This window comes from Strix aluco, chromosome 2 (assembly GCF_031877795.1).
Source record: "Strix aluco isolate bStrAlu1 chromosome 2, bStrAlu1.hap1, whole genome shotgun sequence".
Classification (NCBI taxonomy): domain Eukaryota; kingdom Metazoa; phylum Chordata; class Aves; order Strigiformes; family Strigidae; genus Strix; species Strix aluco.
This window is the reverse complement of record NC_133932.1, coordinates 77125872-77152823: the sequence shown is the minus strand read 5'-3', so window position 1 is coordinate 77152823 and position 26952 is coordinate 77125872. Positions and strand designations below refer to the sequence as shown.

Genomic DNA, 26952 nt, shown 5'->3' with positions numbered 1-26952 from the left:
CTGTTTCACTACCTTCTGCCTCCAACTTTCTGCTCTCTTATTTCCCCTCTACCCACATTCCTTGCCTTTCCCTTCAACTTTCTAAATCCTGTAATTATTCACCCATCCTGTAAGGGATTTTACACTAAACAGTCACTGAACAGGGTAAAGACCTGCCCTAGCAATAGGAACTGAAAGCCAAGTAACCCCTCTTTTTTAGGAAAATTTTTGTTACAAGGCTACCAACATGCCTACTAGTCCCCCCTCTCATTTCCTGCACAGGGCCACAGCCTGAACAGAAGGAACAGAGCGTCCTGTCTCATTGCCTGATCTGTAAACTGCAATTCCCAAACCCCTCCTATCTGCACAGGGTGTGTAGCTAAGATCTCTCATTATTTCTATAGTCCCAAGCAAGTAAGTGTATAACTACAGAGGCTGTATACAAAAAAATGAGCATCATTTTCTGCTGTGCCAGCTGTGCATTAGGAGAAATTAACTAAGCTCTAATATTTAGAGTTCTGGGCCTAACCTCAGGAGAGGACTTCGGCTGTAAATATCAGTCAGACAAATACAAATACAAACATTCCAGACTAGTTTATAGCACAATTGCTGACAAGAAATAAAATTCCTTTTTATTAGTAAGGACAAGGAACTACAGAGGAAACAAAATGCATGATTCCACTTGACAAGGAAACTGCCTTTGCAGTGATAAAACATGAAATCTTTCACATTTAGAAGTCATATGTGAAAAACATGAGTATTTTCACTCTAGTGAAGAAACAAACAGAAGCATTAAGGGAAAAAAGAAGGGCCTAATGTTTGTGGATAGCAACACTGGAACATTTTAGAGACGTAGTTGACACTGCTTTAAAAGTCATTTTAAAGTAGTTATACAAAAATCAAGGCATCACATTTTCTGGTCATTTCTGAAAATGTCAGCTCTCCCTGCTGCCTATAAGAAGTTAGCAATACCAGACATTATTCTGCATATCATAAAATCTTGGCTAGAGAAGAAACTTTCAGCATTATTTGCCTGTTGTTGCTGAAAGGTGATATTTCATAGGTTCTAATAAAATTTTATCTGAATACAGAGTTTAATATGTTAGCATACAAAAGGCTACTATTCTAGTTAGCAGGAAACAAGCAAGTCTTTTTTTCTGATATAGCCTTGAAATGAAAGGTGTAAATTCAAGCAATACTGTCAGGTGCCTGTGTTACAAGCCATTTTAATGAGAAAAGTTCACAGCAGGTTGCCTAGCCATTAACAAAACTAACAGCTACAAATTTAAAGGTTGACAAGCAATTTGGAAACATCTAGCCATTCCCCACTTCTTATATATAATGGTGTGGTAGAAGCAAAATGAATTGCCATGTGGAAGTCAGCACGATGCACAAAAGAAATGTCAATGATTAGTCAATGAATGCTCCCGCCAAGACATTCAAGATGTGCAGACAACTTCGCTTAAAGTCTGAAAGACCAGAGAGGGCAAGAGGTATGACCCAGTAATGAAGAGCCAGGAATAGGAATCCATCACTTGTTTTCAAAGTCTTTAGAGGTATAGCAATGCAATTTGCTGGTCACAGAAGACATGATTTCACTTTCTGTGAAGATGAAAGGTCTTAGCCAAGAGCACATTAATATTTGCATTTGCTCTGTGTCTGTTTAGATAGATATTCAGGTCCTGACCAAGATGCAGTTCCACTTTATGCTGATCTAACCACTAGTCTCCAGCTCCCTCAGTTGAGCACTGCTTCCCTCTTCCAATGACCAGAGGCTTTAGAGACAGTCAGAGCTGCTCACTGATCCAAGAGAAAAAAAGGCATTAGTTTTAGCAGATTGATCTGCTGGATTATCATGCTGATCCTGCTTGCCCTCTAGTGACAGTGATGGAAGGCAGAGAAAAAGAATGTGAGGCCACAAAGAACACAAGTCTTCCCAGGTGAATGGCTTTATAAAAGCTAGATATATTTTATTAAAATTTCTAGTGCTCTGTAAGACATGGTTGCCTTGCATACCTAAACTTTTGAAGTTTGCATATTAGTCTGGAAACTGTTAGCACAGAAGGTGTCATTGCTACTGATTGTAATATTCTATCACAAGGACTTAATAAATATTTTAAAGAATTAAGTTCTATTTTTTTAAATCAATGGAATGTTCCAGAGACTCTTTGTAAAGAGATAGAATTGCATGCAAATAGTGAGGCTATTTCAAAGGCAATGTCATGGACATAGGAAAATTTAGACTTTTATGCTGAGAGAAAGAAGATGCTATGGACCTAAGGGATATTCAGACTATTGAAACATTATTCACAAATGCTCTTCTGTTGTTCAACATTGTGTGTATTTCTAGATCAGCTGCTATGCGCCCTTCAGAAAGCAAAGCTGAAAAATAAAAGTTAAAGCAAATGATCTTGATTCACCCAGTAGGTGCTCTCTCTGAGAAGATACAGACTAGTCTGACTCAAGCCTCAGTTATGAATTGTGAAGCACAGGGCTTGTAATGGTATGACCTCTGCTCTGGAGTTCAGTGATACTTGGCACAAGAGCTATCATCATTTCAAGAGACAAATTCTATGAAGATCTGTGGGACTGTGGTCCTATCTTTGCTCTCCTATGTAGCAACTGAGTGACTTTAGTAAGCTAGTAATGCATTCAGCCCATTTATAGTTTCATCTATAATGCTTCTTTTCAGATTATTTTATGACTGCTAGCAGCAAGCACCTAGTCCCAAAAAGGGAAAAAGACTATGAACAGTGAATTAAAGGCATGAAGAACTACAGGGCCCAGTGACTTCTAGATCTGCTTAGAGTGTAAGTCCCTGCCCACCACCAAATAAAAGTAATACCTAGAAGAAGCCATGATGTACTTGAGAGCTAATTAGTCTTGGAAACAGAAGCAATAATCAGACCAAATTATCTTTCCCCTGTTTCTTCAAAGATGCTTCTATTGGACAAGTAAATACAAATGACAGATTCAGTGAATCCATCTAAACAACCTATAGAAGAAAACCCTGTTTATAAACTAGAAAGAAGGCTTGCACATAAACATTATTTTCAGTTGTTCACTGACCTGTTTTCCCAATTCCTTCAAACATGCAGATTCAATGATTAGGTTGTGTGAGACAACATAGAAACTGCAAATTTATATTTGTTATGATGTTGAAAACCTCTTTCGTGCCAGCCCACTTCATAACAAGTACTTATTTTTATTAAAGCGATAGCACTGATGAAGAGACTTCTCATGGAAATCAATGGCAAAATGTCAATGATTTTGATAGATCAGACCCAAAATAGCTGCCAATTACAGCACTCCAAGTTTATTTCAGATGCATTTAAAAATGTTTATCTCTGTTAGGGCAGTGGGAGGAGAGCTGCTTGTTATTTCAGCTTGCAAATTTATTCATGCAACAAAAAAATATGAGAAAAGCATAATGAAATACTTTATTATAAATAATTTCTACTTTTCTGTTGTGATGGGTCAGAGCACATTATGCAGTGAGTTTAATGAAAGCAATTAGAAATTTATGTCTAAAAATTACCTATGCTGAAATAACTGTCCTATATAAGAAGTGGCTTCAATGATTAGAAGATTTGTGCCATCTTCCTTCAAAAGAGGGTGTGTGTTTAAACCCCCTGACCCCAACCCTAGCCTGGTACGAAGTAATAATACTGAATTTGTTTTAAGTAATATGGATAAAAGTAGCGGTAAACCTAAGGAAGAAAGAAGAGATAAACAATAGCTACTCAAAAACATGAAGAAAATAGATTCCCAGTGATGGACAAGAAATATATAGAATAATTCAGAAAGGAGGTTTGCAAATATAAGTTAATATAACTGTTCTGAAAGTGTAATCCTCAAGAAGAAGGTTGTTTATTATGTTATTCCTTTCAAATAATACTGAAGCTGCTTAATTTACTGTAGCCTTTATATATAAAAGCATCTTTTTCTTTGTAAGATATTCGATAGTTTTTTTAATAGCTAGAGTCCAACTATTGGTTAAACAAACCCTACTCAGGCTGAATCATAGTTGAAAGTGTTTGAACTTTCTAATGTCAGTTCAAGTCTGATTGACACAAAATGAATGAGAGGAGGCAGGACTGGATTAAAACTAGAATTAAAAAGGTTCTGCTTACATCTAATTTTAACAAGTCTGAGGATCAAACTAAATTTCCATTTGAGGAATATTTGCTCAAAATAATTGAAAATAAACTTAAAAAGCTCCCAGAACTATCTTATTCCACTAGAGATTCAGAAAAACACTGCTGAGCTATGCATTCTGCTAAATTAAGATAATTTGCACTTAACTGATGGCTTCACACACACTGGTGACTGTATAAGAATATCTTACCCTTGAGCTCACTCTCAATATCCTATACTATGAACGGAAAGAAATGTCAGAAACTTCCACTAAATAGTTACATCAAGATTTTACATTGCATGAGATATAGATATACATGCAGAACAAGAAAATGTGGTTTATTACTTATTGTGGATATCATGAAATAAAGCATATCAGAAAGGTTTTCTTTAAACCTGTATGCAAAGAACATGAAAATAAATTACGGACCCAAATAGTCAGATCATAGTGAAGTTGACCATGAAGTGAGCACTTATTTCCACGGTGAAGCAGTGAGAAATACAGTCACAGTTATACATGTAGAAATTGAGCTGGTGAGAAACACATGTTGGTCTTCTGAACATTTGCCTCAAAAGTTTGGCATTAATGAATAAGCAATTAGCCAGTACTGTTTCCTATCGTACAGGTTGGGGTTTTTTAATCACTGGAAGTTTAATATGCAGATTTGAAATTTTATAATACATCTTTTCAGAATGTTCAGAATATCTGATAGCTTGAGCATATTGTTAATGAATGGTTCCTATTAAGGATTGCTTACAAAATAACTGTGTTTATGTAAGTCACATATATTTATGAGACTTTATTGCCTAAAGCACACAAGCTGAAATAAAAGTTAGAAGTTATACTGAGGAAAAAGTATTTCCTTCTGTAAGAAATGATAGCTGAGAATGGTTTATGGTAAAGTTAACATTAAAACATACATAGTAAAACCACAACATTCTGTATTCTGTAAGAAATTAGGGGAGGGAAAAAAGTAAGAGTATGTTGTAATTTTCAGAAGATATACTTCACTTAATATATTGTAAATAAATATGCTGGAAAATTAAAGTTTCCTGGAACTTAAGAGCAAATACAATCCAGTCCTAAAAAGTAGGAGGAAAAAACCTGCATGTCCTTAGCAAAAGTCAGTCGGTCAGTATATTCAGTCATCACATAATACTACTTCACTATTTTATGGAGCCTGGCAATAGATATTAACATACAAAACAATTACACTAGCCCAAATTGCCCTTCCAAGGAAGAACAGCCAAAGAAATCAGAAACAGAAGTAGGTGAATTAAAATTAATTTGTTTAGGAAGGAGAATAAAAACCAGAATGCCTTGTTTCCTAAAGAATTTTAACTAGCCCAGTGTTGTGCTGAAAAGCATTATTCTGGCACACCAGTAGAGCTATGAAAACAGTTATTACGCCTGATGTGGTTTCCACGTCAGAATACTTTGTTAGACCTTCTTTAAATGTGTGAACTAATTTGCTACAGCCATCAAGCAATGTTTTAGTTAAGGATTAAGTTAATGGCAAATTAAGTTAATTGGTTAAAACCAAATTAATTTTGATTCATTAAAGTGAAAAAGCGTCTTTCTAAATAAAAAGAAAAATTATAAGTTTCTATCATGTTTCCAGGATCAGGCTTTTATATTTTTTTTGACACTTTCTAAAGTAAAGTCATTATTTATTTGAGACCTGTTACAGGAAGAGTCATGCCCTTAAAGAAATATTCTACAGGAAGTTATCGTTAAGCTAGCTGTAACAAGTCTCGTTAATGGTAGAAACAAAATGTTACAAGCAAAACAGAATGGCTCAAATACCACCAGAACCACAGCTCCAGTCACTGACGCATGATAGAAGCTGAGCTACAATGGCAGACATGCATGAGCACACAAAAAGCACTGTTATTTTCATTTAAGTCCAAAGCAATAGGATTATTTTCTTCCTGTTCAGCTGTGAGAATGTCTTGTTCTTGAACTGGATGCTTGCAATTGAATTTCCTTTTAAAAATAATCTGTTGGAAAGAAATCATACGCAGCTTGCTCTGGTCAATAGTTTCTAAAATAAATTTCCAAAGAAACCCTTTCACTCCTCAATCACATCAATTAGAAGCTTGCTTTGCTAGCAAATGATCATGTATTAATCACCCCAACTTTCAACCTCTCTACCTAGGCCAAGGCTTTCAAAGGCAGGCTCTTAACTCCAGAGGCAATGCTTTTAGGATTTCATCCTACCCACCTCAAACACTTGCAGAGGCTGATAATCTTCATTTTTGGAAGGCCAAACCAAAATCCCTGCCCAAGGTTATAATGTCAAGCACATTACAAGACAGCAAAAGTCACTGAGCCCTTTTCCATCTGTTGTACCAATACAGATTCCCAATGCTTATTAAAATAAAACATACATATATTAGTATTCAGCAGTTTATACATGATTTCTAAAATAACCTCATGTTTTGAAAAGAGAAAAAATGGTAAAACATGTATATTGGAAAAAGTCTTGAGGAAGATAGCCATAATACTGATATTGAAAGAAACAGTTACCTATATAAATTGGCTCAAAAGGAAGATGTGAACATACCTTTTGAAAAGTCTAAAGTCAGTAAAAATGTCACGAAACAAATATTTATTGAAAACAGCTGTCTTTAATGAAATATCTCCTCACTTGTCTTTGTCCAGCTATTGTACTGTAATGCTAATGCTTGAGAACTGGGAAGTGAACAAAACTAAAAAGAGAAGCCAAAAAATGGGGGGGGAAATTAAATTATTTTTGTGCAGTGCAATACATATGGTGAAAACTAAATTTAGATTGGCTGTGATCCCATATATTCCATTAATTTTGGCTTTCAAACCCAGGAAGGCTGTTTGGAACAGCCTCAGCACAGTGGGGTCCTGGCCCAAGACACTGAGGTATTAGATGAGAAGAGTAATCATGCGTAAATACTCACACATATATATATATGAAGCAGACAGGAAGCAGTGCAGTAATTCATACAAAATTCCACATATCCATTCTCCCCCATTCCTCATTTACCTCCCTGAAATGCATCTGTGTGAAGATCAGATACTTATCCTTAAACACAACCTACTTGAGTCTAACTAGGCACGAGCAAAGCTTATACAGTCCACCATTAACAGGGCAGAAATTTGTAAGAGAAATATTAAGGTTAGTATGAGTGAAATTAATGGCAGCATGTGTTTGTAGGGAAGCAGGGGAGGGAAAGAGAATGCACAGGCATACAAGGGAGCAAGCTTTGATTTACAGGATATAGGATTCAGCTTTGTGGAAAGACTTAGTCAAGAGCATCCCTGAATTACAATCAGGTCCTGGCAGGAAAACATAACTAAGGAAAGCTGTCTGCAAATTGTGAAGAAATCTGAACTTTTTGAGTCCTAATTGATTGATCTGCAGGGTCTGTTCTCTTTACATCTCTTCCTACCTTGCACCATTTCTCATTCAACAAAAATCTTGAATTTTTGTGTGATGAACTTTTCATTTAAAAAGAGCAAAGCAAGCTTTTTCTATTTTCACCTGACAGTACACAGCTGTGCCCCTAGTTGCTTCTGTGCCCTGATTGGCAACATGGGCACTGAAGATCCATAGCCTGGAAGACCACTGTAGAGAGAAAAGTTCCCAAAGGAAGGTACTCCCAGAAACCCAGTACTGCAAGATCCTGCCAGATTCAGATTTCCCTGTTGAAGAGAAGCTATTGCACCCCATTCTCCTGCTCAGGCCTTAGAAAAATATCCATACTCTACTGGTTGTCACCTTGCATCTGTGTACTAAACTGGGAGTCACAGTGTAAACAAAAGAAGCCTATACTGTATTTGTCTGTATATCAAATCAAGATGACTCGAAAATGAGAAAACTGTAGCTGTTTTACATCCTGCAGGCCTATCCACTTAGTTTTATGTTCAGATATAAACTATGACTATTTGGATAATTGTTCTGAGTGATCTTAAAAAATAAAAAAAATCCAGACTAAATTGGTAATCCTTCCCAGATTTCTTGTTTGTTTCTAAAAAGTTTGCTGAATAAAAGTCTGTTACTGAAAGGTGTGCTTATCATTCTTGTGAACTTTGGAGAGAGATTTTACCTGGGCAGATGACAAGTGAGGGAACACCAAAGAAGCAGCTACACTGATTTTGTTTCTCCCACCCCAGTTGCTTCCTATTTTGATCTGTTGTGTCCCACAACTTGATAAATGGTTAAATGAAGGACGGTACTTGAAATTGAAGCATGAATTATTTGCTTCATTAGTGTCCGCAGGATCCATTATAGAGTAAGAGTACACAACTGAGGTTTGACATAAAAGTAAACTGTATTTAGGGTACACTAAACACCACAGTAATGTTTCAAGTATAATCTTGCAAACTAATACAAGTCAGCTGGAACCCATTAGCTGTTTCTGGCTGTCAAAACAAGACATTTAGAGAGGTATTTATCTGGCTGAGATTCAAAGACAAAATTGTCATTTTTACTGCTAAAGTTCTGCACTTGGCCCTATGTTACAGGTGAGGGCACTATAAGCAAAAATAAAACAGGACAGACTAAATGCAGATATATTTAAAGTGCAATATCTTCAAAAGGCAGAACAAAAACGTGCTCACTGATGTTTCAAATCACAGAACAGTAACTCCCAAGCTGAAAAGCATTTTGTATTTGGTATATAAATACCATTATTTAGAGAATAATTTAAGCTTTTCCCTAGAAAATGTATATTATATACACATGCATATAGACATTTGAAGAAAATTGCCTAAAAATAAAATTGATATGATCAAATAGGAATACATATGAAAAGTTAATTCTGCTGCCCAGTGCACTTGAATCAAGGAACAGTCTGAGATATAACTACAGCAAGAAGAATGAAAATACTAGATTAGACTTTTTCCTTGATGATTATCAAACCTCACTTGATAATGCTGCAGGAGACCTGATATTCTAAGGTAGCTCCATTTTTTCTAAGTAAATGCAGCTGCAGAGCATTTCTGTACTTGTTTTCAAATAGGTGTCTGATATGGTAAAGAACACCACATACTTAGAATTATTTGAAGTTCAAATAGTAGTTTTTTGTTTTCTAAATTGATAAATATTTCTTAAAAATTAGAAATGAGTATGTTTTTTGTCTTACTTTCATCTTACTGAGTTGAAAAGTATTTCAAAAGACAGCTACCTTGACTTTTCCATAAGATATATCATTTCAGTTCAAAATACTTAATTGAATTGAGCAGGAAAAAAGACCATGTTTAGTCACTGATGTAAATGAGATGATTTTAAAGAACACTCAGCACCAAACTAATTCTCTGATAGTGAAGCACTTTTTCTGTTTAGTTGTCTTAGCACATAATCAAAGATTCCAGCAAGAAATGAATAAGGTTTTTTTAAAAGTTTTGAACAGAGTTTGGACCTTGACCTTGTAATAATTTTTTACAGTCTAAGATAAGGAATAACTGAAATCTAATGCATTTTTCTAGAATGACTGGTAGGGAAAAGTGCAGACTGTATTGTCTGAAAACTGTTATGAGACAACTGAAGATGCTGGCATAGTGCATGCACAAGAGCGCAGTCTTATATTTGGCTTCCTCTGAGTAAAATTCTTAAAAATAAATAAAGCAAAAACCCTTCCAAGAATATGAAGGAAGGAAAAGAAAAAGAAAAAAAGAAAAAAGAAAATAACTACCGTCTCTGGGATTTTAAAACTCACGAGACTTTCAACAGTTTGTAATCTTGAGCTATTAGTGCATTACACCAAGCAACTACATTGACTTTAATGAAACTATGTGGAAAACTGCTGTACTGAAGAACTTCATGCAGAGAAGACAAACAGAAATATTTGACTCAGTTACCAGAAGTAGTCTGTCATCCTTCACAAAGCACTAGACATTAGGTCCAAAACCTGAGCTATTAAAATTTTCAACTAATCGGTGTCTTCAGAGTCTGTGACACTGGGCTACAAAATGCCCAAATGTTTGGATCTTGCCCCACATTTAAACCCATCAGATACAAATGTAAGCAAAGTCAGCTTGGCCAACAGAGGGGTTTACTTCTGAAACCTGGGATATCAGGCTGATTTTTCCATGGATCTTTATGCAGCCTAAACACAAAGGCTAGTAAACCCAAAATCTAGTAGGTCAAAGTAATCTACTAGTATGGCCAAAACAATACACTGGGTGCCTAAGTGGTTTGCTCAATACCTTATTCACAGCAACACTGGGAGACCTGTCTAACCCCAGGACAGACCCCAGGATCCTAAGACATGGAGTAAGGTTGTCTGTAAAACACATGGTGAGGGTGAGCAACCAGGAGCATGATGATGATGGAGTCGCCTACCCCCAGAACACTGCAAGAAGACACTTCTCTTCAGGGGATCCAATGATTACCAAAAATCTCCTCAAAGGTCCAAAGCCTACTCCTCTCTCCTAAAAGCATATAGCTTGAACATCTTTGAGAAAGGTGACGGTCCTTTTTTAATCAACTATTCTAGACTACCCCATTTTCACTGTCAGAGGTAATTCACCTTTGGAGTCCTACAAGCCTATTGCAAGTACAATTCCTCAGAATCACCCCGAGTGGATTTGGGGCTCGGGTCTGCCCAGATGAATTAAAATGGTTTAAACTCTGTTATGCAGTTGACAGAGCTCAGTCTGGTTCCTGTCTCCCCTTCCTTTCAAGAGAAAGCCTTAGGTACATTTTGGACAGAAGCTCCTTCTGCATGGGTCCTATACACTGAGGCTCTGGTGCAGGAGGTGCTGCCATCCCATGTCCCACCCACCCCTAGCCATGAGCTTGTTATCAGGTTGCCTCAATCTGTTGACAAGAAAGTGCTTATTGATATGCACTAAACCAAAATTTGAGGTATTTGGGGTAAGAAAAGTGCCCCTATAGAATTTAAGTCCCCTCAATGTTAAATGAAAGCTGAGAAGAGCTTCTTTGGACTACAGCTTGGACCTGGTTTCCAAGGAGGTGTTATTCTAATGACATAGTTGTCTCTATGCATTGTGCCTCAATGAATGGGAATGCACTTTGCTAATATTTCGAAAGCATAAGTACATATAATGAGCTTGATGACACAAAAAATACAAACCAATGTCACAGTGAGGCAAATGCAAGTTTTCTTTCAACTCTGCAGCCAAGCTATGACCCCACATTTCATGTTTTGAGAGCAAGTGAGCCCTACTTTCCTACACAAATATTCTAGGTTAAACCTCTAACACTTAGCGAGATTTTGATGATGGTAAGTAAAAGATTTGAACAGCTAGAGTTACAGCAGAACTACAAAAAAAACCAAAGCAATGTTTTGTTTTTACAATAACAAAAAAATAGGGAATAAAAAAAAATATGTGACATAAATTTCAATATTTAACAAAAATGTATTTTCTTTTATACTTGGTTTTCAATAGAAACAGCTCAATATGAATGTAGACATTTATCTGATCTATATTCCTTCCACAAAAGTGAGGTTTTTAAATACGAACAAATTTTGCTGAATCTTCCTTGCAAATGAAGATTAAACAGTTGGTATTTATCAAATAAATGATGAGAACACTGTCTGGTAAAACACAAATTAAAATCTATTGCCTAAATTAAAAATATCTATAAAAATTATTTTTGTGGCACCTACTGGTATTATTTAAGAGTCTAAGTTCCCAGAAAACAAAAAGAAATATAGGCCTACTTTCCCATCTTCCCTCTTCCTTCACCATCCCCCTTGCTGCCACCAAAGGAGCCAAGAAGCCCAAAGCTGTTATTGATGCAAGTGTCCTGCAGGTCATATACTTTCTAGAGCCCTCAAATATATCCATAGATTACTGATCATCCATTTTCCAGTTTCAACTTTTCTTTACTCCAAAGTGGTTAAAGTGGGTTTTTTAAGTAATAATTTTAGATAACGCAATTCAACTGCGGCTATTTGTGATGGATGAAACTTCATTTTCATTGCAAACTATTTTAATCATGTGTATAACACCAAAAGAAGGTCACTTAAATCATGTGTATAACATCAAACAGAAGACCACTTGCCATCAGAGCAGAACTAAAGAAACTCCCTCCAAGAAGATTCACAAATAAGTCCCGGACATTTGATATCAACCTTTGTGACAAGTAATTTATTTCATGAAGAACACAAAAACACTGACAGTGGGAAAGTAGCATAAACAGCATAAACAGCAGTTTGCCAGCAATGCTCTGTCAACATCAACTGCAACAGGAGGAGAACCTCAAGGCAGAAGGATGACTCTCTGCCTCAGCCAAGGAAGCATACATTTTTGGAGATTATGAGCACACAGAAGAAAGTAATTAGCCTAAGAGATGGCACTGCTTATGACATGGATGCCTAAATACTCCAGAGGAGACACCTCCTTTACCTCAAGGCTTCACGCAGGTTTGAGTCAGCAGCAATATTTACCTAATATTAGCACAGATCCACTACTGTTGATCAAAAAGAAAAATACCATTGTCATGTTCTAGCATCCATTTCCAAATCCCCCTACTATTTTGTTTGGTTCAGCCAGATTTACTTTGTTTAATTTGTTCGGGTTTGCAGGCCTGCACGACAAATAAAGTGGAATTAATTTGTCTCTTGCAGTGAAGTAAGCTACATATGTGTAAGAAAAGAATAGATTTTTTAATAAGCCAAAGCATTATCTTAGCAAGACTAAGTACGCATATCATAATAAACCAAGTACTCATGAAAGTTAATGTCTGGAAAAAATGTCTGATTTTTAGGCTGACAAATGTACGCTCACATATTTCTACATCACATAAATGCATTTAGTAAGTGTCTAAAATAACAATGCGGCTTATCTATCATAGTTTTTATGTATTTAAACCAGTTTATTTTCCTTAGTTCCTCTGGATTTTGCCCTTGTCCTAGCTGGAAATGTAATCTATTGACAGCTTCTTAATGGATGAAATCTATTATGTTGAAAGAAAAATGTAAAAACATCCAAGACGATGTGAAAAAATTTCAGGTGGACTGAATGAAATGGTTTCACTGGAATATTCTTTGGTGCTTTTATACCGAAATTTGTGTTTCCTCTTTAATATGATGCTGGTCTTAACAAGAGATGTGAGCTTTAAAATATGCCTGAAGAACAGGATGAAGCATGGTGGTAAAACAATTTATGAAATGATGCATAAATAGCCTGTGCAGTTTCCCTATGAGACTTGACAAAACATACTGGCTTCTATCCAGACATCAAAATGTAATTAAGTATGATTTGTTATGTATATTCATGGATTATTCACATCTGAATACTTTGCTTGCCTGAACTGCATTAGTGTATTTGGCCCTGATCTGCAAAATATTTTAAGTGAAAAGTTGAATGAGAGCAACTTTTCCTGGAGGAATTCAGTTTTTCTTTGTCTCCCTTTCTACAGATCTAGAGCAATTAATTGTTTGAGACATTAGATTAGTATTAGATCATTAATCTAAATATTTAAAATAGTGACAGACGGTCCCAATACAACACACAGTGTGATCCTGCAGGGAGGAAAGCACAGCTATGGGAGCAACACCAATATTCCATATATTCAGGTTGGTGGTGAACACTTTAAAAAGAAAATTAATTGGTCCCAACAGCAGCAGAATTGCCACAATTCCTACATAAACCAACAAGTTGTCAAACTAGTTCAAGAATCAGCCCATGTCAAATCTCTATTTTCAGGCCTTTGTAAGGACACTATTTTCAAATACACAGAAAAATGGCTCCATGGAGCCAAGAGAAGCTCCATTTTCTCTCATTTGTAAAGATGAGAAATCTTTCACCTTTAAAATCCTGCCAGACTGACCTTAACCTTTTCTGTGTTGATTTAGTAGGTCACAATTTTTGTTTAAATAAGTGGTATCTGATGATTACTTCTAGCAAAAGAAGAGCAGCATTCTCCCGCATTCTCCCTTTCCTCTGCTTTTCCCTCCCTTTCCCTGCACCATGTAAATATGTTTGTAAATATTCTGCAGATTTTAGTATGGCTCAAACAACTTTTACAAGACATTAAGAAAAAACACAACTTCCACAGCACATCCCTCCAACAGTAAAGGAGCTATCTTTGGCCATGTGGCTACCAAACACACTACCACTGCTTCCTGTATTAAAGTACGCTTGTTTTAACATTCCTGCATACTGCAAACTCTTCTGATCTCTAAGACTTCATTTGTCCCACTTTAAGGTGACTATGATCAGATCTGATACCCTTTTAATGTAGCCACATTTCCAGGAAACTCCCTCTGTGTGGTAACTAACACAGTGGGAGGCCAGTCACTGGCTAAGGACACTCAGGAGCTGTTACAACAGCAACATTAATTTTGCTGCTTGTCATATCCTGCTATCGAAGCCTAAAGGGTGTTTACAAATCCTATGGACCATTATGCTTTGTTCAGTTGTACAGATATGTCGGAAGAATGGAGAAAGGAAAGGCAGTAAGTACCAGGATTTATTCTAGAATAAAAAATAAATACAGCTGATAAGGGTATTTAGGTAGAAAGAAATGTACCTAGTCAGCAAGAGAGTGTTGCAACAAAGTTTTAAGCAGAATGTAGAAAAAAAACACATCAATTTCAAAAAGGAAAAATCATGCAAAATTATTTTTTTGCCATTGAGCTATCTAAATAATACAGTCTAATTTTATTTATTTATTTATTTGAAAATGCTTAGCATCCTGTAACTATGGTAACAATTTGCCTTGCTGAGTGCATCTTTGTTAACATCCTCTTGCTGTAGTAATGCTTCCATCACCATCTGGCTGTGACAATTTTCTTGCTTGAGTGAAAATTCCTCCAAAGTATAAAAATCAGGCCACTTATTTTTAGAGGGTTGACTGCCCCAGCTCCTATTGACTTGCAGAGTCCCCGTCAGAATCTCTGTAAATTCAGTCATGTGATTTTGGTATCTTAATGAAGGGGATAAGCAGCAGAGTAAAAAATGATTGAGTTACAAAGCTAATAAGTTGTCCTCTTGCCTTTGACAGAGAAGGTTTATTTTTCAAACTTTTTCAAGGAGTGATGTTTTAAAAACCATGTACTATGTCTCACCTCCTTTGCTTCACAGAAAATCAGTGTCATTAAGCAGATGACAAAACGAACTCCATTATTAATACGACAGGTTCCAAGAATATCACATGAAGACTCGGAAACCTTTGGTTTCTATGGTAAATCGTTTGACTCTAATACACTTAATAAACATGTTTAACATTCCATACTCAGTGGGTCAAATGGAGATAACATAATCACAGTTATTAGGTCAAATAAATAAGGTAAGAACTCAGAATAGCAAAATACCAAATATGTACTGACAATGACCCAGGTTGGATAGATATAGAAGCAAGAGCCCTTTCATGGGCCTCCCTCCTGTCTACATTTTGACATTTCAGTAACTCTTCTGAATTCTGCTCTAAAGTAGAAAAGAGTATTATTGCATCACAAATATAAAATAAACATTATTTTGCAGTTAGAAATAATATAGGTGCTACTAAACATTTAATTAAATTGAAATCCTTTGGCCATTTTGCATATCTGGTTATTAAATTTAGTTGATTGATAAATGATTTATATATTAGATATTTTCTTCAAAATTACATAAAAACAACCAAATAATCCTTATGGTTTTGGGGGAAATACAGGTAACTGCCAAACTGATGACAGAGTTTAGGATACATTTTACACATATTTATTTATGTCTTTGGTGTACATGAAGAGTATAGACCAGACATAAACATGGGACCACTTTTTTCCAGATCACTCATCCAAGCATGTGCCACTGTTGATTTCTCCCTGTAAGGAACTGAAGGAAGGAATGCCTCAAACATTAATCGACACAGAAAACCTCAAGGACAAGCTGTGGCCTTTGTGATTAGTCTAAGGAATGTCACCCAAGGAAGCAGGAGTGTATCAAAGGATGCACCCATCACTCCCTTGCAGTTGTATTGACAAACTCCTTAGATAGGCCTCAAAGGGAGAGACATGGACTGAGTGAAACCAAATGTTTCTCATCAAGAACAAGGACCACTAATCATTGGCTCCATTGTGTAAGCCTGAAGAGGTGACCAGGCCTGATAAGAGATGAGCATTTCTGCCCCAGAAGCCGGATGATTGCTCAAGAAGCAGGAAGCCAGCAAAAATCTGTGGGAACTGAGGAAAAAACAAAGGTGGGCAGGGTGAGTACAACTACCAACTCAACTGGACAAGGGGTGGTGCACCCCATTCCCCCTCAATGTATGCACAGAACCCATGCTCCACTTTTTTCCTCATCTCTCATGGAAATGAGTTTATGGAATACCTGCCCCTCCTCATCTAGTATGCTAATCAGCCGATAAGATGAACTTAAAAGGCAACAGATCTTTGCTGTGTGTGCACCCACCACCCAACCTACCAGACCTGAGACAATGCTGGATCCAGGGGTGGTGACCAGATTTCTTTGACTCTCTTTCTCTTCTTTCTTTTTCTTTTCTTTCCTTTTTTTCCCCTCTTATAGATTTATAAGAGACCACATTGTTTATTATCCTTTTCACGTTTAAATTGTTTTCTACCGCAAGTAAAACATTTTAACTGGTCATTTGGTGTCGTTTCCCCTTAATTTAACACAAGGGGATCACAGAACTCTTATGACTCCCTGGCTCCCAGTCCGGGTTGTGACACCCCTTTCGCAGGTACAGAGCATAAGAGCAGAGAGTGCTCTGTGCAGCGAGCATATAAGAAAGACTCTTTTATATGCAAAAATTTGCTTTCTATGTGTGTTCATATACAGACAAATCTCTACCTCAGAGTGATTTTTTTTTTCCCTGAGAGTAAATGTTTTCAGGAAAAAGAAAGGAATTGACAGTAGTAGCTTAGGCTGGCATTTGGAAACAATGGAGAGAGCAGCATGTAGCTTGACAAGAAATATATTGATGAAAGAAATGTATTGTTGGTCACAATGGGAGAGTTGAGAGACTGCAATGACTTTCAATTTCTAGGATGATTCTGTAGGGTTTTACTGTTTTGTAGAACAGATATGTTTTAAACTAAGCATATTTAACATGAGCACTTGAGAAAGAATCTGAAAAATAATGAGTCCTGTTCTGCACATATGACAAATAAGTCATATTTCTCAGTGAGAACTCCCCTTAAGTTACCTTAGAGAAATTACTAAATATCTGGTTATCTTTGATGATTCAACAACTCTCAGGCCTGAGGTCTCAATACACCTCCCAGACAGCAATTTCACAAAATCTGTTGAGCTTTTTTTTTTAATATTACTGCAAGCTTACCCTCCTTCACAATGGACTGTTCTTTTTTTTTTTTTTTTAATGTTATTGAAGAAATATGCTACAAATTTATAAAATATGAGATAAATTCTTTTATGAAAGGACAGAGGAGAAAATTCTCTATTAAATGTCTAGTTTTATTTTTTTAAAGGAGTTTAGCATGTGTAAGACAACTTTGTAAAGGTTAGATAGTCTCTGGGGAAGACTGTTACCAATTTCCCGACCAGAAAATACAGTGATAGCATGGAGTCCCTTAGGCAAAAGAATAAAGTCCAATGTTTCTCTTTTCTTTTTTATAAGGTAAAGAAATCTAACTTTTATTGAGATCGTTAATCCCTCTTTGTGTTATAAACTGTTGTGTGTGCATAATTCTTTTCATTGGGAAAAAAGTAATCTGTTGAAAAGAGAAATGTTGCTTCTCCCACTGTCCTTTAGAGAGAAAATTTAATACACATATTTACAATGCAGAAGAAATTATCAAAAAGCCACATGAACAATACCAGCAGAATTCTCAGAGCTACAAATTTCTTGAACTGAGATGTGGAAGTAACAATTTGCCACACCCCAGCCATGAGCATGGTGCTAAGACAGGTATCTAACTCTAGTCAGATGGTTGGGAAGGATCAGTTTCTAATGAGGCCAGTCTCTCTACTGAGCCTGAATAAGCAGCCCACAGTCATTGTCTGTATCTTAGTGAGGCTAAAGGGAGATGGGCTGAACTGTCACCCTGCTTGTCACTCATTTCCAGCAATGCTGTGGAGGTCAGACATGGTTTCACAAAAGTCAGAAGTGCTTAATATGAAGGAAGCAATGGCATGAAGACATGATTTTTTTTTTGAGCAGCATTAGACTGGCATTCATTTCATAGATTGAAAGAATTGTAGAATGATTTGGGTTTCATTGCATGTGCACTAAAGGTTTGCCTCATCTCAGTCTCAGGAAAGATAATATTTTGGTGATTCTTCTTCCCTGGGAAGTAGATGCATAAGAGGACTGCTGCTTTTCTTCGGCTGAAGTCTATTTTGTTCGGACATCAAGTCCATGACTAACAATTTTCTCTTCACAGTACCTCCAGAATCCCATCTCAGTGTTTAACAAGAGAAATCTCCTCTCTTACTACTGCTAATGAGAACTATAAATAGCTCAAAACAGGCAGAAAAACTGGATAAGCATATATATAGACTTGTTATAATAATTATAGGCTAAAAGATGAAAACCAGAGGACACCAGAAATAATTTTAGAGGCAACAATCATTCTATTAATGGTAAAATAAACGTAATATATTTGGCATAAAATAAGAAAATTATAAGCTATGGGTCAAAGAAAAGCCAGCCAAAAGCATACCCCAGCTGCAAAATAAACAGGCATGAACACAGAACTACTATTAATCTGATTTGTTACACCTGAATAGCAGTTTTCAGGTACTGAAGCAATTCAAGCCATGCCATCTTTCTAATTCATATTGTAAAAAATCAATATTACTGAAGAACCAAGAAATGTTATTTTTTAAAATACATGTGAGTATCCATTCTCAAAATCTACCCTTCAGTATTTGTAAGTGTTGCCTTTCATTGTTTATAACAGAAAAATTACAAAAATCTAGCAAATGGCAGAAAATACGCCCACACACCTGCTAGTAAGTATTTACTTATGTCCATAGAACAGCTTTGCTTAAAAAGGTTTGTTGTATTCTTAGCAAATTGCTGTATATACTTCATCACATTAGGAGGGTTGTTGCAAACTTTGCTTGCAGGAAACACTCAAATACAAGACTGACATGCTGCAACATACGTTTTACATTCACAATTCAGCCAAAACAGATACTGGAGTCTTTGTTGCTAACCAGGATTTCTAGGTGCCGCAGAGATACCAAGGACTCTCTGGGAGTCCCCACTTCCACTATTCCTCTCCAGTTCAGCTGGTAAAAGAGTCACTATTCTACACCCATTCCCACTGAAATACCTTTTATCCATAGTACTGAGATAAAGATAACATGTACCAGTATAACCCAGAGGTGGTGGCCACTCCACTATATGCCAAGGACAACTCTTGAAATTAAAATGGATAACCTTCTAGGCTGCATGGGGAGAAGGCGGCTCTCATATTTGCAGGTTTTGTGATGGTTATGAAGATAAATCACAGTCACATTAAAAAAAAAAAAAAGAAAAAAAGAAAAGCAACCCCCTCTGCTCTCAGCTCAAGTAAAACTTAATCCACAGCAATTACACATCTTTTTGATGCTTTTAAAGTGGCATTTTTCTTGACATCTTAGTAGCCCATGCACTTTGTGTCAAACAGACAGCTCTATTCAATATGTCATGTCTACGCAATAAAGTTATCATGAAAATTAATGGTAATGTTATGAACCTCGGAATAAATGCAATTAACTTTTTTTCCAAATGCCAACAGTACAAAAACCTCTACATCTTAATTAGTTCTCTATCATCTTACTTCACATTTTTCCACAACATGCAGTTATTAGTTAAATAAAATACACTTTGGGGACTCATTTTCCAGCATGATGGAGTACTTTTGCTCCATGTTGACAAAGTGAATTTAGGTTTTACCCTAGACTGGGAAGAATCCACTGGAAGGCTGAACTTCCTTTTAAATGGACCAAGCACAAACAGATAATCCAAAACCCATTTGTTTCTAGTTTCACAGTAGAAAGAAAAGCATTATCCTGACCATAGGCATCGTGTCAGTCCATAAACAACAGCATGCTGAGGATTAAAGTAATCCATTATAACAGGTTATTGTCTTCAGAGGGAAAAAAAAAAAAAAAAGATTCTGTTTTACTGAGTATCAAACAGATAAAGTTTATTCCACATTTTCCATTTACTTTCTTGACACACAATCTGTGCAGATCAGTTAATGTACAAGATCTGATCCCCAATGTGCCCTTACCAAGAGGACTGCAAATTCACTACTCTGTTGAGGATTTACCAGGTTTTGTTCTTGTTTCCAACTGAAATGGAAAAGCTTTACGATCATCATGGCAAATACAAATGCAGCTTTTGTTTCATAATTATCACAGCTATTCAGAACTTGAAACTATTACTTGTTTTTTGCTGTAGCTGTACTATGCAGATCTTAGGGGTGTCATAGAAACTAGGAATGATTCACTGGGAAGACATGTTCCTTCTCAGTCAATAGTGCACCAACAACCTAGAACAACACTAAGAAAAATTAGTCTACTGAAGATGGTATCTTCCTTGAAACAAGTTTTTGACATTTCATTTGCTTTTCCTTACTCCTTTTGATAACTGAATTGAATAAAGCATTTTTCCCATAATTTTTGTGCTGCAGCTATGATGCTTTATATATCTGCCTGATAAACACTACCAGTTTGTACCATTTTAACAAGAGGGCAAAAGTGTGAGCCTTATGACAGAAAAAAATCCCCAAACCAAAACCAAATTACAACATCTTCAACATAACTTCAGTGATTTTGAGTGAAATGTTCAAACACTACACAACACGGTACTTTTTAAAGTGCTGTCCTACCCTTAGAAATAATACAACTCCTCTGTCTAACAGCAATCTTCCCCTTAATTTTTTGAGAAAAATCCCTCTAACCTCGTTACGCACATGTTATGCAGGGCTGGGTACCATCTCCCTGTGCTATTCAAACTAATTAAGATTCTGCAACTAGAATTTAAGTTTACAATAGTTTGATGAAACTTGACCCAGAAAATCAGGCAGTTCTCTATCAGCTCTACAGTATTAGCTTTTCAAAAAGATAGCACGCTCTATTCATGTAGTGGATTTTATTTCAAATAGAAGGATGATTACCCTTTCCCCATCACAGCTGTTTTCTCCAAAATCCCACACAGAATACCCTGTTAAATATTTTAAAAGACAATGGATGACTAGAAGACTTCAGATGTTGCAATGGGATATAGAACCTGCTCAGTTTAAGTTCAGTCACATTGTGGCCAAGAATGTGCACAATCTGACCCACTACCCATGTGTTGTACATAATATCTCATTTGTATTCTTTCTTAAAATGCTTCAGGCAATTAACTAACAAAAACTGGGAAGATGTGTTTTTATAAAAAGCAGCAAATAGCAGTACAAGGCATCATCATATGATTGAGCACATTCTGTGTTAAGACTGGTAAGTAGGGAGAGACAAAGGAGAAAGGGAAAATTACATACCACTATTTGTGTTTGTTGTAGTCCTCCCTCTTCTTCCACCCTACAAAACAAGATCCCATACAGCAAGCGTTATCTACCTACTAGGAAGCAGGAGGCAAAAAGACTGTCAATCACAGGGGTATTACATACAGCAAACTTCCACCCTTTCTCCCCCTTGTAGTCATTAAAAAAATAGGACAAATTTTGTAGAATTAGGAAATACACTATTATAGAGAAAGTCAGTATAATGTAAAAAGGGGAAAGAGGGAGGAAGATAGGATGGCAGAAAACAAGACTATCACAAACACAATTACTAGTATGTAATTTTACACTTCTGTATGTCCTGTCTCCTCCCATCCTACAAAACAAGATTCCATACAACAAGCAGAAGTGGTAAGAAATGAAATTGGGAGATAGGGTCGTCTTAATTGCGAGCCTGAGGAATTCTTCAAAATCATCCAGATTAAGCAATAAATCTTGTTGATAACAATAGTGGCAAGAACTGTATCAAGGATCAAATCTCAGCTCTGTATATAGCAGATGTTGCTGCCTCTAGTCCTTTGGTCTAGAAGATTAAAATGCTCCCAACACATGGCTCATGAACAGGGAGACATCTAAGGTTTTTCTGTACCCAGTGGAGTGTCTTGACAGCACCAAGCAATGCTTATTTCAACTGTTACTAAAAACTTTCATTCTCATAGAATAAAATAGATCTCTTCTTCACGTGAGTGTGTTCTAGGAAAGATGCAAGTACATCTGATGGCTCTTAAGAAAACTAAGAGGTATAACAATTCATATATATTGCTGAAAACTGAAGAAAAGCAACACACACTACACAAACAACTTCATCTGGAAGTAGTCAGTTCAGAAAAATGATGAAGTCTGACTCCAGCGGTGTTTGTGTAGAAGCAAATAAGAGGGCTCTACAGAAAATCTGGAATATCCAGGTTTTGAAATACAGACTACCCTTTCCTTATTGTCTGGCAAGTTGTATCCCGAGTACAGCAGGTACAGAAACTTCTTGAGCACTAAGAAGTGTTTTTTGATGATCTTACTGGAAAGGGGAATTAACACCAAATAACTTCAGAGATCACTTGATAACAAAATTATCCTAAAATAAGAGAGCTCAACAGATGTAAAACAGCTTCAATGCTTAAAAGTATAAAGAGAAACTGATGTTGTAGCTATAAGGCAAATATGATGGAATTACTTCTAAACAGGATGAGGTAGGTGGGTCAAAGCTGGTTGTAGGTAAGTTCAAGAGGACTGAAAGAATATCTGTTGAAATACATACCTTGCTGCAGGAGGTTATGTCACTGTTTCTACACACATTTAAATCTCAAAGTGTAAGTAGGCAACTAAGCCAGAAAGGGGAGGAGAGGTGGAGTTAGATACTCATGCATTAACTGGTCAAATGTTACAACAGGACAAGCTTTAGAACTGCAGTTTTCTGACACCTTAAACACATGTTTCTTGTAACTGCTGGTTCTGGATTATGAAAGAGCTGTTCTTTAGAAAAATATCAATCATTCCTCTATATCAGTTCACACAGAAGCTACAGTTCATTCACTAAGCTATAGGAACCGGAACGTAACTAAGCTGTACATTTTGGAATAATTGTAACAGTATTGGGAAGCTTGCAAACTTTAAAGAGTGATTTTTTTTTTTTTAAAAAGGTCTTTATAAAAAATTTATCTACACCAGATGCAAAGGTTTGAACATATGAAGGTTAAAATTCTCCAGCTCCTTCTGAACTCTCTTTTAGAACAATATAATTAAGTCACAGGGAGTAGACAGAGCAAGAGAGAACAGCAGTATGATGGAATAAGAAAATCCATAAGACTGAAAAGAAATATTCATCTTCTATAGGCCATATTTTTTTCCAAGAGTAAACCGAACAGAAGCAAACTTTGAAGGCAGGTTGAAGATCAAATAACCCAATATAGAAAAAAAAGAGTCAGAGAAACTGTGAGAAAATAGAAATGTTCTGTCAGTCCCAGGGAACAGAACAATTAAAATAGATTGAAAGCAAAATAAATTATCTATTTGCCTTGTTGTAGCTGCAAAATACTTTATGAACTTCTATATCCAGGTAGCAAGGAGAAGATATTTGCTGATGACAGCCAAGAAAACTGAAAAGACACAGGTCACAAAAGAACAGGAAAATGCAGCATCATCAGATGACCCACTGGATTAGGGAGGACAAGGCAAACTGGATCCCATAGCTACTCCACACAGGCAAGTGATACAGCTACTATGATACCCAGTAATGTCTGCCTTCCTAAATATGCCGTTCATGGCTGGGTTACCTGAACCAGTGTCTTCGGGCAGGCTCAAATCAGCATCTTGCTACAGATCCAGAGGACACAGCACCTCTGCTGTTGTACCTACAGAAATGTTTTCCAGAGAAGAAAGGATCTGAGGTAGAAATTCCAGCAAGGAGTATAACCAGGATCTGCAGCACTGGGCCACATTCTGGCTTTTTGGCTATGGAGCCTGTTTTGAGACCTTGAGCTCCAGTCAAGTCTTGCTTACACACATCAGCCACTGAAGACAGAGGACAGCAGGTTTGGATTTCCCGTACAAGTTCAAACTCCCCTCCCTCATACACTTTTTATTCAGCAGGAATATCCTAATAGACCTAGCAGTCAGATTACATCATCGTTAAATGCAGTTTGCTGTCAGATACATGGTGCCTGCCCAAATTAACTGAAGTAAAGCCTGCACACTGTACATAGTACAGAATACCAAAGAAGGCCCAAATCTCACTGCACAGTGCTGGTAACATGAGCATAATGCTCTTAGGCCCATAAACTCTGCACTCAGTCATCTTCATTCCAAACAATACATATGATTTTCTCGCCAAAACCACGTTAATGGCCATGAAACCCATAGAGAGCACAGTAAGAGATGTCATTCACTTGTGCTGCCTGGAAGATCCTTTAGAATGAAAAGCATGCAAAAAAATTATATAAGCAATTCCTACAGTGCAATATTTGTTCTTTGGCAAAAATCACCAAAGCATTTATTTTAGTTAAACGTATTGTTACTGAAATACAGAAATTTTTCTCCTACCGAAAAAATGTTTGAACCCAACCAGCTCTACTGAAGTTGAAGAAGCTTTATGGGGACTGGTGGCTTCCTTATACAAAAGATATAACATGTTGGAAATACCTGTTGAAACACTGTACTCAATCAAAATCTGGATTAGCCATTTTTTTTGATGGTAAATATCATATCCTAAAGGCTCTTGCAAATTCATCTCAAAATCACTAGAAAGATTTTTTTTCTTCTCAGAAGAAAACTATCCCACTTGGGAGTTCTCTTACCGATCTGCAAAACAATTGGGTTTTTGGTAAAGTTTTGTGTCCATATAAATGTCATTATTTGAACAACAGGTCCCACTGGTCTGGGTACAAGACAGCCGTAATGCTGGATCAGAAGCAGGCAGCACAGAAACAAAAAGAAAAGAAGCTATTTCTGCAAAAGCAACAGCCTTTTCTAGCTGGGACATGCTCTGTTTAGCAAATCATGAATGTACACAGAATAGAGACTACGGAGTGAATGACTGTTAGAAAAGAGAATGACTAAATAATAAGAATACTTACAAAAAGACCACCTATTGGGCAGTGGAGATGAAGGACAGCTTTATCTATTGTAAAGAACACATAAGCTGACAGAATACTTGGGGGGAAATGAATTAGAGCTAGAAACATACAAGGACTTAAAAAAAGGCTACTAAGACATCATTTAATGATTTAACAAGAAAAAAGCAGAAATGGAAATTTCTCCCAAAATTCTGAAGAGACTATGCTCAGCTATATCTGCAGCCTACATTTTAGCATGAGCTCAAGCAGAAGACACCTGAAAATAACATTCAAATACTGGAACTCCTGGTTTCCTTGAAAGCCTGTTGGCATAGGAGGGGAAAAGTTTTTAAAAAAGAGGAAAAAAAAAAACCAAAACAAACAACCAATGAACCCTGGGTCATTGAGAAGTAGACTGAGGAAATGAGACAGCTACAACTAACCGACTGCTCTGCAGGATGTCAGTGATGCTGGATATTTCTATGACAACGTGCAGTGCTCAGAGCTAATACAACGTAATTTTCCCACTTCTCCAAGAGACAGAGGTAACCTGTGACATGTGGGCCAATAAGACTGACAAAAGTTTGAATATGATTTTTTTTCCCCCTCAGCTATCTTTAAGGCATGTACAAAAAGAGATACACCTCATGCCTGAGCACACCATTGTCATTTGGAAGCAAAAGGCTTGGGCTCAGAAGCACAAGTGTGAAGAGAGCCAGTGAGCTAAGGTAGAATGCAACTGGATTGTTTATATCTTCCATTATTAAATTTTCTTTCTGTTTCCTACTTTCAAGTTCGTGGAGCTATATTGCTTGTTGTATGGAAAGTTATTTTGTGGTCTGAGAGAAGAAGGGACATGAGAAAATAAAATTAAGATGAAATCTGAAAAATAGGACAGAAAATTCCTTTGGGTGAGGCTCAGCTATCTCTGAAAGATGAGCATAGAGAACAGTATTGCAATAACCACACAACAGTGTCTTAGATGTTGGAGAAGGAAGGAAGGAAGGAAGGAAGGAAGGAAGGAAGGAAGGAAGGAAGGAAGGAAGGAAGGAAGGAAGGAAGGAAGGAAGGAAGGAAGGAAGGAAGGAAGGAAGGAAGGAAGGAGGGAAGGAAGGAAGGAAGGAAGGAAGGAAGGAAGGAGGGAAGGAAGGAAGGAAGGAAGGAAGGAAGGAAGGAAGGAAGGAAGGAAGGAAGGAAGGAAGGAAGGAAGGAGGGAAGGAAGGAAGGAAGGAAGGAAGGAAGGAAGGAAGGAAGGAAGGAGGGAAGGAAGGAAGGAAGGAAGGAAGGAAGGAGGGAAGGAAGGAGGGAAGGAAGGAAGGAAGGAAGGAAGGAAGGAAGGAAGGAAGGAAGGAAGGAAGGAAGGAAGGAAGGAAGGAAGGAAGGAAGGAAGGAAGGAGGGAAGGAAGGAGGGAAGGAAGGAGGGAAGGAAGGAGGGAAGGAAGGAAGGAAGGAAGGAAGGAAGGAAGGAAGGAAGGAAGGAAGGAAGGAAGGAAGGAAGGAAGGAAGGAAGGAAGGAAGGAAGGAAGGAAGGAACTATCTACTAAATGAGAGCATGGAGTTCAGTTTTCAGGCCTTTAGTCCTATACAGATACTGCTCAAAAATGTGAAAAAGTACATATCTCTATAATGGTAACATTTATTAAATGAAGGAGACTGGACATTTTTCATAAATTTCAGACGGACATGCAAGCAACCTTCACAAGGCCACACAATTTTGTTTCTCTAGAGTCTTTTTACTTTAACTGTTATCCTCATAGTGAAAACAATGGTGAAAAGATTCTAGTCTGGCTATTTATCGTCTAGGTCAGTTAGGCATATGTACTAGATAGCTCACTATAAATTCACGTATTGGAGCATACAGTGCACTGTAGATATTTCA

At 37.0% G+C, this 26952-nt stretch overlaps 1 protein-coding gene across 5 annotated transcripts in view; it reads right to left on the bottom strand.

Moving 5' to 3' along the window:
* FGF14 (fibroblast growth factor 14) overlaps positions 1 to 26952 on the bottom strand; it is a 421004-nt gene that overhangs the window by 158965 nt on the left and 235087 nt on the right. For 2 of the 5 annotated variants that reach the window (XM_074815365.1, XM_074815364.1), the window contains exon 2: positions 21508 to 21547. The exons of the other annotated variants lie outside the window; for them this stretch is intronic. Coding sequence is in view for 1 of the 2 variants with exons in the window: in XM_074815364.1 (XP_074671465.1) it covers positions 21508 to 21547 (40 nt within the window). In the remaining variant the exon portion in view is untranslated. The remainder of the gene's footprint in view (positions 1 to 21507; positions 21548 to 26952) is intronic. 5 annotated transcript variants of the gene reach the window in all.